This window comes from Crinia signifera, chromosome 11 (genome assembly GCF_055691185.1).
Source record: "Crinia signifera chromosome 11, ASM5569118v1, whole genome shotgun sequence".
Taxonomy (NCBI): Eukaryota; Metazoa; Chordata; class Amphibia; order Anura; family Myobatrachidae; genus Crinia; species Crinia signifera.
The window spans coordinates 85,132,057-85,145,444 of NC_139227.1; the positions used below are offsets into that span (position 1 = coordinate 85,132,057).

The 13,388-nt window shown below is 43.1% G+C and overlaps 1 protein-coding gene across 1 annotated transcript in view; it reads right to left on the reverse strand.

The window, feature by feature from the left end:
- Window positions 1-6,332: 6,332 nt before the first annotated feature.
- LOC146045090 (intestinal mucin-like protein) overlaps window positions 6,333-13,388 on the reverse strand; it is a 111,672-nt gene continuing 104,616 nt past the window's right edge. Inside the window, exons 11-12 of the mRNA XM_083163773.1 lie at window positions 12,625-12,733; window positions 6,333-6,494 (exon numbers count right to left, since the gene is read on the reverse strand). Of these exons, the coding sequence (XP_083019899.1) occupies window positions 6,341-6,494; window positions 12,625-12,733 (263 nt within the window). The 3' untranslated portion in view covers window positions 6,333-6,340. The remainder of the gene's footprint in view (window positions 6,495-12,624; window positions 12,734-13,388) is intronic.

The following is a 13,388-nucleotide window of genomic DNA, read 5'->3' on the forward strand; positions in this document are numbered from 1 at the left end:
ATCCCCACTTAAGTGATACATGTCAGATTTGAAAAAAAAAGGGCCCTGTCAGGAAGGCAAAAACAGGCTGCGGCGGGAAGGGGTTAAATTATACTTTGTTACGCTATGATCCACTCTCTTTTCTATTTTCACATGACTATGACATCCAATTGATGAGAGTATACTTGTGATTCTATACCGGAAGCATCCTCTACAGTACAGTTCTGAAAGGGTTGTATAATACCTTTATTTTATACATGTGAAGGTGGAGGCGCAGACAACGTTTTGGTGTTAAACTTTCTTTCTATGTGCACTTTGTGTGGGGTAATTTGGAAATACCCCTTTATCACCATCTACGTATTTGCTGACTCCGCCTGAGGCGCACTATGTCAATACCACTTTTTATTCTATATCTTCCAGACGATAGACCATAGACTTCTGCAAGACTGGTCAAGGATGATGGTCAAAGTTATAAGTATTGTATCGATATATGGACACTCAACTTTTTGATTCAACATTTTTCTTCCTCAGGTTATGCTCGTGCCTACAGTTATTTGGAATGTTGCTTGATTACCTAGCTTTTTGTTTACTACTGTATATAACTTTTTCCATAAAGTGTTTTGTATCTGTACTTGTTCAAATGATTGCTTGCATTATTCCTCTTGAGTTTATTTGTTTAAAGTTAATTGTTAATGTATTTTAACCTAAACTAATTGAAGAGGGTTGTTCTGTTAGGTGAATCTGGAAATGAATGAAAGTCAGTTTGGTTTAAACAGTCCTCATACTTCTGCATGGATTATTAAACCTATGTTAATTAACCGGTTCCCTGCAAGGTTTTCCTTGTTACATTTTTGAATATTCTTTCCAGTATTGTTTTCTTTTTTTTTTCTTTGTACCATTCTTGTTTAAATGATGCTATGTATTATTGTGAGCTGCTCTGCCCATGCATTAGCTTTATATGTAACATTTGATGCTCAATATTTGAGCGTCCTTGATTAAAAGTGGGTTGACGCTTGAGTGCAATAATAACTTGTTATTGTTTCTTTTTTATATTGGGTGATAGAGGATTGGCCATGACCCCCTACAATTCTATGCTCAGGGCTGCCATGTTATGTTGCTGTTTTTTTGCCCCATGTGGGTCGTTCAGTTTTATTTTTAATGTATTTTATCTTTGTTACCCTTTAAATTTTTGTTTATTTTCTTCCATGCCAAAGTATTATGTACTTTCCACATGGAAAGTTGCTGTCAGAGATGTGCAAAAATCCACAAAAAATGCCAGGGCCATAATTGAGAAATATAAATTCAATTAATTGAAGTTTAGGTAAATATTGCACCACCCCCCAAAAAAGTAGCTGTGAGCGAGGCTGCCATTTTTAGAATAGAATAGAATCAACTTTATTGGCCATGTATGCTTGCGCACACTAGGATTTTTTTGTGGATTTACAGTGCAGCATCAAGCAGGGATGAAGGGGGGGGGGGGGTTGAAGGCATAACATACATTACATTAAGACATTACATGTGGGGAACACATGTAATGCAGGTGTTTTTCACATCTCTCATAGCAACTTTGGCACTCTAAGGTTTAAATGACCTTCATAGACTCAAAGCCCATAATCTTGTAGTTCAAGATACCCACTTTAAAAAGTCAGCTCAACCACTTTTTTGAAAATAATAGATTTCTTGACTAATTTTCGGCTAATGATCTTGATAAAAAATCTGGGTTAGGCTGGGCTGGCCATTCTCTTTTTCCAACATATAACATTCCTATTATCATGAAAGCATGCAGATCTTGATTGTAGGTAATTCATTCTAGTAGGAAGTTTAGAGTATGTTGAAGTCATCTTAATTTCATGTTACGCTCCCAATATCAGCCAACTGCCCTTCTGACTGCAGGAAGTTTTGTAGTACTCCTCAGAGACATGCCAGAGGTGCTGCTTTCTTTCTCTATGATTTTAATATGGTTATATACCCAGTAATTAATAGATCTAAGATACCTGTACCATGATATAGTCAGCCCCGGGAGTTTGCTCTGGGTTTTCATCAATTATTAGCTGAATACAATTTAATTAATGTCTGAAGATCTAAGCTCCTTACGGAGAGGGATTTTTCATATTATTTTATGTCCATACAGATTGAGCCATCCTCATCTAACCCTTTAATTAAGTGAGTAAAAGTATTACTCTGCTAATCCCCTACTGTATTGTTCTATGTCTTGCAATTGAGAACAATAGGCCTTGGTGAGCCATGGCTCACCATGGCTAACCGGAGATGGCTATATGAGGATGGCTCCATCTGTAGCTTATACAATATAAATATTATACTCCGATATATACATATAAATTAATATACTCCCTATGAAGTGGTCGGACCAATCCCCTCTTTTTTGATATGGGATATACAGAAGGTGTAAAGAGAGCTGTCCTGGGTTCATGGAGGCTGGCTAATGACATCTTACAGTATCTAAGTCAGAGGCTTGTTAAGGTGTACAAATGGGACTCCGACCCAGCGATTTCAACTGAGCCCTTATGACGTCAGAGAGACAGAACTACATCCTTCCAGCCCCGGGAGCTGCGTTCAAATACACTGTGCAGGCGTTTTCTAGTCAACATTTTCATACCTGCACAGACTATTTGGCTGGGTGACAGCGATGCTGCAGAGCTGGGCATCGCTGTCACATGCTATGGGCACACGGGACGATTCTGTCAAGCCTTTTAGGCGATTTTGGCGATCTAGTCAAAATTGCCTGGAAGAATCGCCCCATGTGTACACGGCTTTAGTACTAATACCCCTGAGTAAACCTGCATATTTAACCACTGCTCCCTTAAAATTCTTCTTAGATGCTCATAGATACAAGTAGTGGCAAGTCTTGAGAGGTATTACAAACAAGGTTTTAAACAGTATTGTATACTGTAGTTATGTGGCCTGCACTATTTTATTATACTGTAGCCTTATACTGTAGCCGAACCATTTTTAAAAAGCAAATTGTAAATAAAAAAAGAGCGCTTGTGGGTAGGACCAATGCGCTGTTATTTTACATTATTTATTATTTCTTGGTTTTTGTTTTTACACTGAGAAGCCTGCACATACAGTATATGGATTCAGCCAAGTACGCCTGGAAAGTGAGGATTTTTTTCCAGGCGTATTTTCTGTATTCTGTATTTTGTCCATTCTCCAGGCCTTCACATAAAAATGGTCCCATCATCATGACATCATGATAATCACCAGCTGGCCACATGGCTGGCTGTAAGTCATAAATATTGCAATTGCATTCCTATTTTCCACACAATTATGAACTTTTTGTAAGGAGACATTGGGGCTAATATTGTATGGCCTCACCACTTCTCATTGTAGGCCCTTGAACATTTTAAGCTCCAGGCCCATGAGGCCCTTAGTTCAGCCCTGAAAAAGGGCACTATTCAATACAATTATTCTTATTATTATAATAATTATTAGCTTCGGCTAGGAGAGTTTCAGAATTGGGGGCCTTGTCCTGAAAGTCTCCTTTTCTGATTTTCCATGAGGACAGGGCTGTGCTTCGAAAAGTGCCTAGGTTCCTACCTAAAGTAGTGTCTAATTTTCATTTAAACCAGGAGATTGTGCTCCCGGTGTTTTCCCCTCCGGAGGAGGCTAGAAACAGGGACAAGTTGAAGAAACTGGGCGTTGTTCTCCCTTTGCGCATATACGTTGAAAGGGAAAAAAATATACGCAAGACACATTTGCTTTTGGTATTGTATGACGTACATAAGAGAGGGTGGCCTGCATCTAAGCAGACCATTGCTCGATGGTTAAGGTCAGTAATTGCCTTTGCATATACTAAGGTAGGTAGACCTATTCCTTCAAGGATTAATGCCCATACCACCAAGTCAGTTGCTGCCTCTTGGGCTGTGCGTCATGGGGTTACAGCAGAGCAGTTGTGCGGGGCTGCCACCTGGTCCTCTGTTCATACCTTTACCAAATTCTATAGGTTCCATCAGAGGAGGACACTTCATTTGGGCAAGCAGTGATGAGAACTGTAAGCCTGAGTGTACCATACCAAAGGACCGGCTCTTGAACGTCCCATAGTTGAGCTGTGTCACCAGGATGGACGAAAGCGAAAAGGGGATTTGGTACTTGTTTCCTAGCATGGCGCCATCGATTTTAATTGTATGAAATCGGGTCGCAAAAATCGGGTCGATCGCAACCAAATCGCATGCAATGCGATCGACCTGACCGACCCGATTTTTTACATTGGAACCAATGTTAAATGGTCCCTGAGACCCGATTTTACATTGGCCACAATGTTTAATGCCCCCCAGACCCCATTTTTCATTATACGCCCCCCCATTGTTAACGCCACGCCACGCCACGATCAACATCAACCCAAAGCGTGGCGAGTGCAGTGAGCCCGCGAGGGGTGGCAGTATGCGTCCTCCGACCTTTTCATATCCCCACTATCCACGTTGGCGTGGAGTTGATTTTATATAGTGTGCCAAACGCAGCGAGCCCTTCATGAGGGGACGCGCATTACTTCAGACGTATTACGCGTCCGCTCGCCATGCTTCGGGCACTATATAAAATCAACTCCACGCCAATGTGGATAGTGGGGGTATGAAAAGGTCGGAGGACGTGTACCGCTTCCCCACGCGGGGTCGCTGCGCTCACCACGCTTCGAGTTGACGTTGATCGTGGCGTGGCATTAACAATGTTGACATAATTCAGCATCAGGTTTACAATTAAAAATCGGGTCTGGGAGGCATTTAACATTGGGTCCAATGTAAAAATCGGGTCGGTCGCATCGCATGCCATTATAATGGCATGCGATCGATTTTCAAACTGTGTTAAAAATGTGTTTAAAGCCCGAAAATTATGTCGGTCGGGTCCCATCACATACCTTAAGTTAAGGTATGCAATGGGACCCGACGGGAGCCGTGCTAGGAAACAAGTACCGGGGATTTTTGTAAGAACTTACCGTTCAAATCCCTTTCTCTGAGTCCATCCTGGTGACACAGCGATCCGTCCCCTACGCTCAGTGAGTTTATACCATTCAAGTGTTGTCATGTTATTGGTTATTGTGCATATTAAAATATCCAGGCGAAGTTCTTACAAAAAAAAACCTTTTTGCTTCACTGACAAATTAGAATCAGTCCCAAAAGTGGACAACATTTAATATATAAAAGTGTGATATCAAAACAATCTACATTTTTATTTCTGATTTTCTGATTATCAGTTTTACTATAGATATTTTTACCTAATTAGTTAATCCGTTTTCAGATCTTGCCTATTACATGCAATGCATTGTTTGAAGATTTATATAAAATATAATTTCAATGAGGTAGACAGTTCTGCTAGTATTTACTTCATGTATTTTAAGCACAATAAAGAGAGACAGTTAAAAAAAAAGAATATTAATGCATATACAGTAACAATGACGCACTTTAGGCCATGTACATTGCATTATCAACAAGAAGGTATAATTGATAGCAGGCTTGATCGCAAAAGTGACCAGTCCGGCCATTTTCCAAACATCTTGCTATGATCATTTGCAGGACGGGTCCTACAATCACATCGTAATTTTGAGAACACCTCTGACTGATTGACAGGCAAGATATTGGGCAGCACATATGGTGTAATGGTTAGCATTACTGCTTCACAGCACTGTGGTCATCGGTTTGATTCCCACCATGACCCTAACTGTGCGGAGTTTGTAGATTCTCCCCGTACTTGTGTGGGTTTCCTCCAGGTGTTCCGGTTTCCTCCCACGATCCAGAAATATACTGGTAGGTTAATTGACTCCCAACAAACTTAACCCTAGAATGTCTGTGGGTACGTGTACATATGGTAGAGAATATAGATTGTAAGCTTTACTGGGGCACGGACTGATGTGAATGTTTAAATATTCTCTGTGAAGCACTTCAGAATATGTGTGTGCTACAGTGTTCATCTCGCTGTACCGAGATAAGATGGCTATTTGTATAATCCAATGTATGATTCACCTGTTATTTTCTTTTAATATTCAATAAAAAACTGTTAATAATAATAATAATAATAATAATAAATAAATTCAAGGGGAGTAACGGGGAGTAACGGATCACGTATGCTGATGGTAATGATGTTCCTCTAAAACTGCACCTCCTCCAGCATGTGCATTGCTATGGATTACATGTGCTATCATAGGTGATCCATACTGAATAAGGCCCACTAACCATTAAACATATTTAATCAGTTAAATATAGTAAGTCATACTAGAAAAAAACCACAGAGGCATATGGAGAGAATTAAATGAAGTATTCTTTATGGATTTCTTTTTGTTTTTGTGAAATAGATGGCGTGAAAAGTTGTTTTATAATGAGTTTAATATAACTGAGGGGGGTCCATTCAAATCTCAAGGGATACATTCATTGCAAGCACATATGGTGGGAGAAGTGATGAAGGTATTAACAGTTGTATTGTCATCCGGACAGAACAGCTCAACCGTTATCTGAGTCGTTTCCACCTCATTGCAGCAACCCTCCATACTGTTTGATGGTACTGAGGACCTATACAGAAACATAATGATCAATTCAATTATAGTGAACATTTTTTACTCTATTTAGCCAGGCTTATACTGTATAGCAAAGTTATATTATTATGAAAAGACGACAGTTGTGTGTTACAGTTGTTTTTGGAGATGCTATTAAAGTCAAATTTGATCAAATCACCTGGGTTGACAAAATCGACCCTTTAAATTAATATTTTACAAAACTTGGTTTGGTTTTATTGCCATGCTAAACTGCTAATGTAATTGCTAGACTATGTTATTTAATTAAATATGGCAAAACAATTTTTTTTTTTGCCTTTTCAGGCTTAAGTGACTGGAATTGGATAGCCTTTTAAAAAGTGTGCCAATAAGTATAAAAATGTATCAAACAGTGAATAGTAATGCATCTAATATAGGAGATTGAGAGCTCAATTTTATGTTCATTTAACAGAACATAAAAATAAAATAAAAACAAATGAACATGTACAGTTTGGCCCAAACATTATTTCTCTTTCATCCATCCTGGTGACACAGCTCAACCATGGGATGTCCGAAGGAACCAGGCACCTATGCTAAAGCTTTGAGAGGCAGACTCCTCCCTTCTGCATCCCAGCATTCCTCAGTTAGTTTTAGGTGCCCACCGGAGTGGGTGCTATGCTGAAGGGCTGCTACTGCAGCCAAAGGATAGAGTAGCTAGGGTGTTTTTTTAAATTAATATTAATATTATTTAGTGCCGGCACAATGTGAGCCTTCCAGGGGAAGTTTCCTCACACTGACAGTGCAGCAGGGGCTGACAGAAGTGCGTCCTGTCAGCTCCCTGTGTACTGAGACGCTGTCTGGTCCCTCAGCAAAGTGCTATAACATCCTCACTAGATAGGTTTCCTGGACCCTGGGGGACCCCGGAGCCGGTCCCCTGCATAGGGGGAGATCATGGGTGACGGGCACCCGGTTATGGTGGCCGCCATCTTGAAAGGGATTGCAGGCTGAACTCTGCGGAGGTTGCAGCCTGTCACAGGAGCTCAGCAGATCTGGGTGATTCCATGTGGTCCCCATTGAAGGGAGACACAGGGAAGAGAAGAAACTTACAGTGGGAGTGGCTTATAGGGGGAGAAAAGGCACCAAAGAGCCTCCAGCCCCGCTGTAGCAGGGACTCTGGTATCTTACCTCACTCTGCCTTGGCGCCCTTTCACCCTCACTGTGTGGAGCTGTGGAAAGGAGAGGATTCTTTCTGCAGAGTGACTAGTTTCTTCTGAGGCAATGCCATCCCCGGTGACCACAGAGGGTCATACAGCAGACAGCTAAGTACACTGATATATTGGCTTTGTACTGATGCCTGACTTATTGCACAGTGATATAATCATGACTGAAGGGTGTAATGCTGCTGTGTTAGGGAGGGAGTGTTGGCCATATTAATTAACTGCAAATTTTGCAGGCTTAAATTAACCCCTGAACAGATGGACCATGGGGATATACAGTATGTCCTTTATGCGAGTCTGTGCCCAGTGGAGCGCAAGCCCACAGGGCAGAGCAACCAGAACCTGCATGGGAAAGTCTGTGTCTGCTTTAGTACAAGTTTTGAACAGACAGAGAGATGAGTTGGTGAGATCTCCCAGACCATTGAAATCCTCTCAACATTCAATTGGCTCTATTCCCCCCTCACAGGGGTACCCTGCCTTTTTACAAGTGATGCAAGATACTGCTCAGGGTGTGCATAAGATTAATGCCTTTATGGAGCAGTTTACAAGGGAGTCAGAGGTCTCTCACAGACATCCTTTATCCACCCCTCCTATCCTTAATAAAGACTCTGAGGAGGATGGGGAATGTTTGGAAGACATGTCATGGGACCAGAGGGAAGAAATGGAAGCCTCTGTCCCAGGTGCGGATGATTTCATTATGGCTGTTAAGCAGGCATTGAATTTAGCTGAGGCAGATAAGGCTCTGATGCAGGGTGTGATCAAAAGACAGCACAAGGATGCAGTTACTTTCCATTCTGATGAAGGCATACAGGAATTGCTGGGAGGGGCATGGAAAATGCCTGAGAAGAGACTACTTATGCCCAAAAAAGTTTGAGTCTGTAACCCTTGCCTGAGGAGAACATGAATTTGTGGGAGAGAGTCCCTCTGGTAGATGCCCCGGTGGCCAGGCTGTCAAAAGCAACTGCTTTGCATGTGCAAGGGGGCGCTGCATTTAAGTACCCTGTGGATAAAAACTTAGATTGTTGTTTAAAGGCAGTTGGTGAAGGTGTTTGTTTTACACTTAGACCGGTTATTGCCTCGGCCTGGGTCTTCAAGGCCATGATAGCTTTGGCTAACAACCTGTGTTCACTTCTTCAGCCAGATTGAGAAGCCGTTGCTTTTGCAGTGAAATTAAAGGCTGCAGCTGAATACATCTGTGAGGCTTGTGAAGAGGGAGTCACAATGGCTTCCAAGGTGTGGCCATTTCAATGATCGCAAGGAAAGCATTGTGGCTTAAGGCATGGGAGGCTGACAATGAATCCAAGAAGTCTCTGGAAGCTTTAGCTTTTAAAGGGGAGTTGCTTTTTGGTTCTGAATTAGAGTCCCTCATTAAACAAGCAACTTGGGGAAAGAGTATGTTTCTTCCTACACGGCGGTGAAACAAGGATCTTCTACATTTACTGTTTTTCACCAGTCCTTTCATCCCTCCTTTTGAGGGGGGTGCATCCTCCAGAGGGCAGTCGGGTAGAAGAAGATTTGTTACTGGGAAAGGTAAAGCTCCCAAGTCCCATTTTAGTGCCTTTGCAAAAAAGCAGGCTGCCAAGGGAGAGGAGAAGAACTCCGCATGATGGGCCGGAGGCACCCGGGTCTGGATAAAGAGTGAAGGGTCGCCTTTTGGAGTACCAGGATGTTTGGGCCTTTTCCGGCCAGGATCCCTGGGTTCTCAATGTGGTTTTCCAAGGATACAGGATCAACCTGAGGGGGGTACCTCCAAGGAGGTTTCTCCCTACACCTTTACAGAGGGAGGCACGCTTAAGAAAGGCCCTTTTGGGGGCAGTTAAGTCTCTCCTGGAAAAAGGCGAGGTGGTCCCAGTACCACGGGAGGAAAGGAAGAAGGGGTTTTACTCCATTCTTTTCTTAGGGACCAAACCGGACAACTCGTTCAGACCAATCCTTAACTTGAAGTCTCTGAACCTATACTTGTGGGTGGATCATTTTAGGATTGAATCCTTAAGAACGGTACTCCTGAGCCGGGAGAATTCCTAGTGTCCATGGATATTCAAGATGCCCATTTGCACTATGGCTTACCTGAACCACCAAGGGGGCACTCGCAGCAAGATGGTGATGAAAGAAGTGTCTCAGATCTTCTAGTGGGCAGAGGCCAATGTTCCAGCCTTATCTTTCCAGGAGTTTGGAATGTAGACGAGGATTTCTTCAGCAGAGCGGATCTCCTGGAAGGGTAATGGGCGTTACACCTGGAGGAGTTCCAGGAAATAGTGACTCATTGAGGACTGCCAGAGCTGGACTTGCGTGCGAGGACCAGGGATCCTTTGGCATGCGCGGTGGATGCCATGACAATGTCTTGGAATTTCAAGATGGCATATGTCTTCCTGCCATTTCCTATGCTTGCCCGGGTCCTCAAGAGAGTGAGGACACAAGGAGTATGCATCACCCTGATAGCTCCGGATTGGCCAAGGAGATGTTGGTACTGTATTCCAACATTCTAAATTTGTCAACAGAGTCATGGCATCTTCCTCTTCAGCCAGAGCTTCTCAGGCAAGGGCCCATCTTTCATCAGGATCTTCCTCGGCTCAATTTGATGGCCTGGCTCTTGAAACCTCCATTCTAAAGAAGAAAGGTTTCTCGGATGAGGTTATCCATACTATGATTAGTGCAAGTAAACCAGTTTCTGCAGCAAATTATTACAGGGTTTTAAAAACCTACATTACAGAAAGCTCACATGTCTAGGTTCAAAGTCTCAAGACTGTTGGAGTTTCTGCAGGATGGTTTCTCGTCAGGACTAAGCCTTCAAACACTAGAAGTGCAATTGTCAGCTTTGTCTATTTTCTTTCAGAAGAAAGTGGCATTAATACCGGAGTTCCAGACTTTTGTCCAAGGGGTTACACATTTGAAGCCTCCTTATAGACAACCTGTAGCTCCTTGGGATTTATCTTTGGTGCTATCTGTTCTACAGAAGCCTCCATTTGAACCTTTAAGGTTGGCTGACCTAAAGTTTTTTACTTGGAAACTGACTTTTTTGTTGGCTGTTGCCTCTGCTAGGCCTGTTTCAGCGTTAGGGGCCTTGTCTAGCAGGTCTCCTTTTTTAGTATATCATGATGATAGGGCTGTGCTGAGAACAGTCCCTAAGTTTTTGCTTAAGGTTGTTTCTTCGGTACTTGTGTAGTTTCACGGCGCCACCACGCGCACAGTCTGTTTGAAACTTGGCAGCTTGCCAGACTCTGTGCGCGTGCCGCTCTAGCTGTTTTCAGCGCAGCGCTACGTTATCAGCGTAGCGTCTAAATCAGTCTAAATCCAGACTCCCTGCGACACCCCAGCACACCGCTATAAAAGGGGGTGAATTTAGACACTAAAGCGTCTAAATCCAGACTCCCTGCAAGCCGCTAAGAAGGGGGGTATCTGAATTTAGACGCTAAAGCGTCTAGATTTAGTATAGTGTAAGGGTACATAGGGGTGCACTGTGCAAAACACTCTTAACCCTGTTCACAATGACACTAGTCGATGTAACAGCTGTTGACCTTGTTAATTCCACTATCCACGCCAACTCGAAGCGTGGCGAGCGCAGCGAGCCCGCGAGGGGCGGCGGTACGCGTCCTATGACCTTTTCATACCCCCACTATCCACGTCTGCGCAGAGATGATCTTATATAGTGTGGCGAGCGCAGCGAGCCACCGAGCCCGAAGCATAGTGAGCGCAGCGTGCCCCGCGAGGGGACGCGTATACCTGTGAAGTTATGTGTGTCCGCTCGCCACGCTTCGGGCTCGATGGCTCGCTGCGCTCGCCACACTGTATAAAATCAACTCCACACCGACGTGCATAGTGGTGGTATGAAAAGGTCGCAGGACGCGTACCGCCGCCCCTTGCGGGCTCGCTGCGCTCGCCAGGCTTCGGGTTGGCGTGGATAGTGGAATCAACAAGGTCGACAGCTGTTGCGTCGACTAATGTCATTGTGAACAGGTTTTAGAGTAATGGTTTAAGCGTAATGGTGTCAGAATAATGGTTTCACTTTTATGAATTCAAGTTAATAACAGAAAGTGATTGCCTTCAACATATGTAGGCAAGACAATACAGTATGTGCCAAATATTATGGATTATAATTGTTTTCTTTATATGATGCTACAGAAAACATGGTTGACTGGCGAGCATGATACCAGTGCTCAGAGAACCAATTCTGGCATCTTGATGGAGGAAATCCCAACAGGGGCCAGGTTTGTAAATGTAACCTCCCCCTGCTCCCTACCCCTCCCAGCTAGTGCCTAACCCTAACCTCCACAACCCATTGTTTAAAGCTAACTCTCTTGCCAGCACCCTAACCTTAATCCCCTCTTCTTCTTAGTTCCCTTAACGTAATCCCTAATCCCAACAGCCTAACCCTAACCTTCCCCTCCCTGCAGCCATACCCTAAGCTCCCCACTAGTGCCTTAAGCAAACACCCATTCTGCAGCTAAGCCCCACATACAATTGGGATCCCAGTTGTTGGTATTCTGGCTTTGGGATCCTGATCTATTTAGAGTTCTGGCACAGGTGTTAGGAGGGCAGTCAGGATGCCAGTGTCAGTATACTGAACTCTGCATCCTCATCGCCAGGATGTTAACCGCATCCCGGTTTCACAAGGTTTCCAATGTACTAAGGGGGTTATTCTGATTCACTTTCAAAGGCAAATTCCTTCTCAAATGGACAAAACCATGTGCACTGCAGGGGGGCAGATGTTACATGTGCAGAGATAATTAGATTTGAGTGAGTTATTTTGTTTCTGTGCAGGGAAAATAGTAACTACTTTATTTTTACACTGCAATATAAATCTCACTTTGAAGTAAAATCCCACTCAAATCTAATTTTCTCTGCACAAGTTACATCTACCCCACCTGTAGTGCACATGGTTTTTCCATTCGAGAACCAGAATAAGGGCCTAAGATGAAACAGAAGCAAAGTATAAACATTTTTTTTTTTACTTACGCTGGTATACTGGGACATGACCCTTCACAGAATGGTAGAATGACATTAGCATGACAACCTTGCTGAGAGATTTTAGTCATGTTTGTCTGCACCCCACAGGGTTCTAAAACTGAAATACATAAGGGTACATGTCTGTTATTTGTAGAAGACTCTCATAAACAAAGATAAATAAACATAAATATATGTATATATAGTAGGTAGATGCCGGCACTGGTCTCCTGAGTCTGTGTCTGTGCCCGGTGCCTTCGTTGTTAGGCACGCCACAGCAGTACCACAAGTATAGCAGAGGTGATCGCGGCACTCGGGACTGAAATCAATACAACACAAAGCCGATACTCTCGGCTAACGTTTCAGCATTCATTTGGCTTTTGTCAGCTGTTTTAACAAAAGCCAAATAAAGGCTGAATCGTTAAACGAGAGTATCGGCAACGTGTTGTATTGATTTCAGTCCTGAGTGCCGCGATCACCTCTGCTTTATATATATATAGTAGCTCTACATCTAAAGCCCTGTACATGCTAGAAAAGTTTTTAAAAGAGATTGTTTAGAAGGGCCCTCCTGAGCAATATTTTTTAAAAAAGTGAATGGTTACCGATCCCCCCATCATTTGTGCATGTAGCTCAATCTGACTATAGCATTAGTAAAGAAATGCACAGCTGCAGACCCGGTGATGTCACTGAATTATATCAGTACCGGATTTGGGGGTGATCTGGTTGATTCAGTCCCCTGCAAATTCGCAAAAGGGACCAATGGTGAAGGTCTGCGC